Genomic DNA, 5,415 nt, shown 5'->3' with positions numbered 1-5,415 from the left:
AAAAAAAAAAAAAAAAAAAAAAAAAAAAAAAAAGAATTAAAGAACAAAGCATCCGCTGGAGGGCTTATGGCCTCTCAGCTCTGCCCCAGGCACACACTAGACTCTGATGGTCCAAGCTGCCCCCAAAGGCCCTCACCGAAGCTGCAGGAGGCTGGGTGTGTTACAGTGGATGGTGCTGCTCAGGTGGTCCAGTGTGTAGTAGAGAGGGACGTCGGGAAGTTCCTGAGAGGTAAGCATGGAGCATCATGGGCTGCTGGAAGGAAGGCGGGCACAGAAGGGTACCCTCCCTGTGTAGGGGTCCCTTCCCTATATCCATCCAGCTCATACCTCAGTAACAACACTCAGGACACCTTGGATCCGCTTGGAGGTGTGGAAGCGGCCAGGATTAGTGGTCACTGCTTCAAGAACTCGGCCAACAAAGTCCAGGTCATGGATGGGGTCTGCCCATATGGGGCCTCCAAGCTGTGAAAACATGGTGTACAGATGAGCAAGGGGCATGAATGCGTGAGCACTAGGACCCTGGTCCACTGCCTCTCTGACCTGGGCCCACCTGGTGTCGCTGTCCACAGTGTTCACACTCAGGGGTCACTGGAGGACCACAGGCTGCAGAGAACTTGACCCTGTAAAGAGAGGCAGTTTGAGGAGAGACTGCTGGAAGAGGGAGACCTTAGACATCCTTCCAATCCAAAACACCCTTGTTCACCTGCCACCAGGGTCTCTTGATGCTTTGCCAAGACGCTGCAGGTAGAAGGCTCCACAACCCACACACTGGAACACCAGGGCCTGCTTGCTGGGGAAGCCCAGGAGAAGCCATGAGTTCCTGATGTGGTCACTACACCTCAACTCTTCCCCCAGACCAACTCAGTCCCTTTTCAGACACCAAGAAGGTCCCCTACCGCAAGACTCGGTTCCTCCCTCAATTCATCAGGTTTCTTCTGCGGGGCTTACCTGGCTGAGGCCTTAACCTTGGCCTGGCCTGTGAAAACGCGCACAAAAACCCGGACATAGAAATCAGCGCTGATGCTGATCAGTGGCACCACGAAGCGCTGGTAGCAGTTGGCATGCAGGTCCAGGCTATGCAGCACAATTCTCAGGGCCTGGTGGCAGGGGTGAGCATTAGCACTGGGAAGAAGCTTGGAGATGCACACATTCCCTGGCTATGGGACACTGGAAAACAGTGTTTTCTGTTCCTCCATTTCCGTGACTGGTAGCAGGTACTACATGGCTGCAGCCTGCACCAGTGATTTAACCCACCCACGCTGAGAGTACGTCTTCACTATAGACAATGGGAGTGTTATCAGGGGCAGCTTCCAGCCTCTTGACATGAAAAAGGTGGTGGCGCTGTGCAGCGCAAGAGACAGCAAGAGACCTTACAGTAGGTGCCATGACCACACGGGCTCTGCAGATGCAAAACTAAGGCCCAGAAAGGTGAAGTCAGAGTCACCAACTAAGCCAGGATTAGAACTCAGACCTTGAAAAAAATGTTTTCTTAGGATATTTTTTGTCCTAACATTTGGGAGGTGGATGGGAGGGTCTGGAGTTTAAGGTTAGCTTCAGCTACAATAGCAAGCTCAAGACCAGCTTAGGCTACACAAAAGCCTATCTCAAACCCTCAACACCATTTCTTGTGTTGGGGTGTGGCTCAGTGGCAGAGCACCTTGCATGCACAAGGTCCATTCCCAGGCAGAACATGAAAACCCAGTTTCGGGGCTGGAAAGATGGCTCACAGGTTAAGCGCACTGGCTGCTCTTCCAGAGGTCCCAGCAACCACATAGTGGCTCACAACCATCTATAGTGGGTTTTGATGCCCTCTTCTGGCATAAAGTTGTCTATGCAGATAGAGCACTCATACACATAAAATAAATAAATCTTAAAAAAAGAAAACCCAGTTTCACTCTGAGTGCTACACCTATAATCCAGCACCTGAGACATAGCTGCAGAAGGAGCCCTGCTTGGGACACTTAGCATCGTCATTTGGGGATGGCACAATGGCTCAGTGTGCAAAGGCACCTGCCATGAAGACTGACTGATACACAACCCGAATGATGGAAGCAAAGAATGGACTCTAGGAAGCTGTCCTGACTTCCATATTTACCATGGCACACGTCTCCTCCACACAAAAATATGTGTGTTGTGTAATTATACACACACACACACACACACACACACACACACACACATATATGCTACATGTAACTTTTTTTTTGAGAAAGGGTTTCACGGTATAGCCGTGGCTGTCCTGAAACTCTCTATTTAAACCAGGCTGGTCTCAAGGGATCCACCTGCCTCTGCCCTCCAAATGCTGGCATACACCACCATACCTAACAACAAAATATTTATTTTTAAGGTTATACTATAGTATGCTAGGAGAAAAAAAATGACTGTTTAACCACTCCTGCCCATTGGCAAAGGATGTTAAGGATCTGCTTGCCAGTCATGTCACAGCTTGGGCTAGAACAGTCCTGGCCATCCGAGGGCACTGAGGAGGTCATCAGTACAGGGAGGTCGGCGTGGGGGGGACTCTCACCATTTCATGGCAGGCCCGGCTCTTGATGGCCATGGCTCCATACTTGCTATAGCACGTCTCTCCACTGTTCCCTGCCAATACTGCCATGTCCGTGCAAGTGACACACAGAAGACCTGTGGAGAGGGGCAGGGCAGTGATGACCCTCCAAACACCCTGACCCTACACCTGCCTGGGCATTCTAGATGCTATGGGCGAGCCTCACCTCCATCATTCACAGCTTGCACTGCTGCATCCAGGAAGGGGGCAGGACTGCCGTAGGGGTCCAGGTCAATGACATCAAAACGCTCAGACGCCTTTTGGTGTTGGTACATCAGCATCCTAGATGTGAGGGGTCCAGGTTCTCAGCCTCTTAAACCAAGCCCCTGCCCTGTCCCCTATGGCAAACTGATTTTGGCCTTGAATTTGAGGCCAGCTTAGCCATTTGGGGTTTTCTGTATCTTTTTTAGCCATAGGGATGGAACCCAGTTTCATGCATGCTAGTCAAGTGTTTTTACACTGAGCTAAACTCCAACCCCTTTAGTTATTTGCAGTTTGTTTGTTTGTTCAATTCTGTTTTATTTGAGATGGTCTCACTATGTAGTTCTGGCCATCCATGAACTCACTCTGTAGACCAGGCTGGCCTTGAACGCACAGAGATCGGCCTGGCCACTGCCTCCCAAGTGCTGGGATTAAAGGCGTTCACCACTATGTCTGGCTTCCTTTTACCATTTGTTAACCAAAAGATTTTTCTGTTTTACATAGGTCTCAATCTCCCCACCTATAACCCTGACGAATAACAGCCAATATGAAGGACCGTCCCTAGGCTCTTGTAGCTATAAAGACACTGCATTGTAGGGGCTGGTGACGTGGCTCGGTGACTAAGACAGAAAGCTGCTGTTACAGAAGACTTAAGTTCTTTCTCAGCACCCATGCAGAGATGACTCAGCACGACTACCCTGGACACCCTGTTCCGACCTCTTCAGTACCTACGCTCACAAATCTGTCTGTCTGTCTGTCTCTCACACATACACACAATCACAAACATAGCTGGCTCAGTAGACAAACAAACCTATTAGCAGTTGGACAAACCCTGTGGAAGGGAACTGACTCGCACAGTTGTGCTCCGACCACTACTTGCCTGCTGTAATACACACATGACCACACAGACACTAAGTAAAAGATAAACAAACAAATAAGGGAAGCAAGAAAACGGGTCTGTGCCAGGCCTAGCTTACTGTGAGGCTGAGGCAAGAAAATTCTAAATTCAAAGCCAGCCCAGGAAACTGAGATCATGCCCAATGCAAACCAACAGCAGCAAAAATGCTACTGAGTAGAACCAGTTTCGATGACACATACACCTGTAGACTCCAGGGAGCTGGAAAAAATCTGAGCTGAAGGCCAGATCAATCAACAGCAGTTAGTGTCTGTTACCTGGTGACATTTTTTAAAAAAATGATTTGTTTAGTATACAAGGTGTTTTATCTGCATAATGCCTGTGCATCATGTACATATCTGGTGCCTTCAGAGGACAGGGAAGGGAGTTAGATCTCTGTGGCTGTCTTGATGTTGCTGGGAACAGAACTCAGGTCCTCTGGCTAAGCAGGCAATGAGCTCTCTCTCTAGTCCTACCCATTGATATAACAATCTTCATTTATCTTAGCACAATGTTCTCATGACAAAAAAAATTACCAAGCCCAGCAGGGCGATAACAAACCTGTACCGTTAGGGCAATCTACAGACACCAGTTCCCCAACTGAACCCAAGGCTAACATGCTGGCAAGCCCCATATCACACAGCTGGAATCCCTGCAGCTGTAAAGCTGAGGTTAGGGATTGTCATGAGCTTGAGAATTCCTCTGCTACACAGTTAAGGCCCTGCCTAAAAAAAAAAAAAAAAGGGGGGGGGGAGGCAGGGATGGGGAGCTGCTTTCCAGAGAACACAAGTTTAGTCCACAGCATACAAGTTGGCTGGCTTATACCTGCCTAACTTGTTCCAAGGGATCAGACACCCTCTTCTGGCCTCTGTGGGTACCTACACAAAGGTGCATACATTTCCACAGACACATACATAAATAAAAATTTTTAAAAGTGAATTGAGGGGGTATGGAGAGATGACTTAGCCACCAAAACTGACAACCTGACTCCCTAGGGCACACATGGTAGGAAGAGAACTAACCTGAGCTGTGGCAAGTGTACCCTCTATACGTAAATGCATGTGCCAGGCAGTGGTGGCACACACCTTTAATCCCAGCACTCAGGAGGCAGAAGCAGGAGGATCTCAGAGTTCAAAGTCAGCCTGGTCTACAAGAGCTAGTTCCAGGATACACTCCAAAGCTACAGAGAAACCCTGACTCAAAAAAAACAAAACAAAACAAAAAACAACAACAACAAAAAAAAAAACCAAGGCACTCAAATCTCAAATCATATGATTATTCAAACACACAGCATTATAGTCACAACAAGTTTTTCAAAAGCCAGGTGTGCACCTTTAATCTCAGCCCTTGAGGCAGGCAAATCTGTCAGTTCTAGGCTATCCTGGTCTACACAGTTGGAGAAACAGCTTATAAAGGGGATTAGTTCCTTGTGCAAGGAACCACATTCCCAGAACCCACAAGGTGGCTGCCAACGACCCACAACTCCAGTTCCAGGAGATCCAAAGCCCTCCTCAGACATTCATCTGGTGTACATGCGTACATACGGGTGAAATAATCAGATACATAAAATATTTAAAATTGGGGCTAGAGAGATGGCTCAGTGGTTAAGAGCATTGCCTGCTCTTCCAAAGGTCCTGAGTTCAATTCCCAGCAACCACATGGTAGCTCACAACCATCTGTAATGGGGTCTAGTGCCCTCCTCTGGCCTGCAGGCATACACACAGACAGAATATTGTATACATAATAAGTAAATAAG

General features: G+C 48.3%; 1 protein-coding gene across 9 annotated transcripts in view; it reads right to left on the bottom strand.

The window, feature by feature from the left end:
* The window catches only part of Trmt1 (tRNA methyltransferase 1), a 14,853-nt gene that overhangs the window by 2,134 nt on the left and 7,304 nt on the right, over positions 1-5,415 (bottom strand). For all 9 annotated transcript variants that reach the window (XM_026777902.1, XM_026777904.1, XM_026777907.1 and 6 more), the window contains 7 exons: positions 2,730-2,845; positions 2,528-2,640; positions 949-1,097; positions 704-790; positions 551-620; positions 328-462; positions 137-222 (listed from right to left, as the gene is read on the bottom strand). In XM_026777902.1, coding sequence (XP_026633703.1) covers positions 137-222; positions 328-462; positions 551-620; positions 704-790; positions 949-1,097; positions 2,528-2,640; positions 2,730-2,845 — 756 coding nt within the window. The remainder of the gene's footprint in view (positions 1-136; positions 223-327; positions 463-550; positions 621-703; positions 791-948; positions 1,098-2,527; positions 2,641-2,729; positions 2,846-5,415) is intronic.

Source organism: Microtus ochrogaster, unplaced genomic scaffold (genome assembly GCF_000317375.1).
Source record: "Microtus ochrogaster isolate Prairie Vole_2 unplaced genomic scaffold, MicOch1.0 UNK90, whole genome shotgun sequence".
NCBI lineage: Eukaryota > Metazoa > Chordata > Mammalia > Rodentia > Cricetidae > Microtus > Microtus ochrogaster.
The sequence above is the reverse complement of the archived record's forward strand: the minus strand, read 5'-3'. Positions and strand labels throughout refer to the sequence as shown.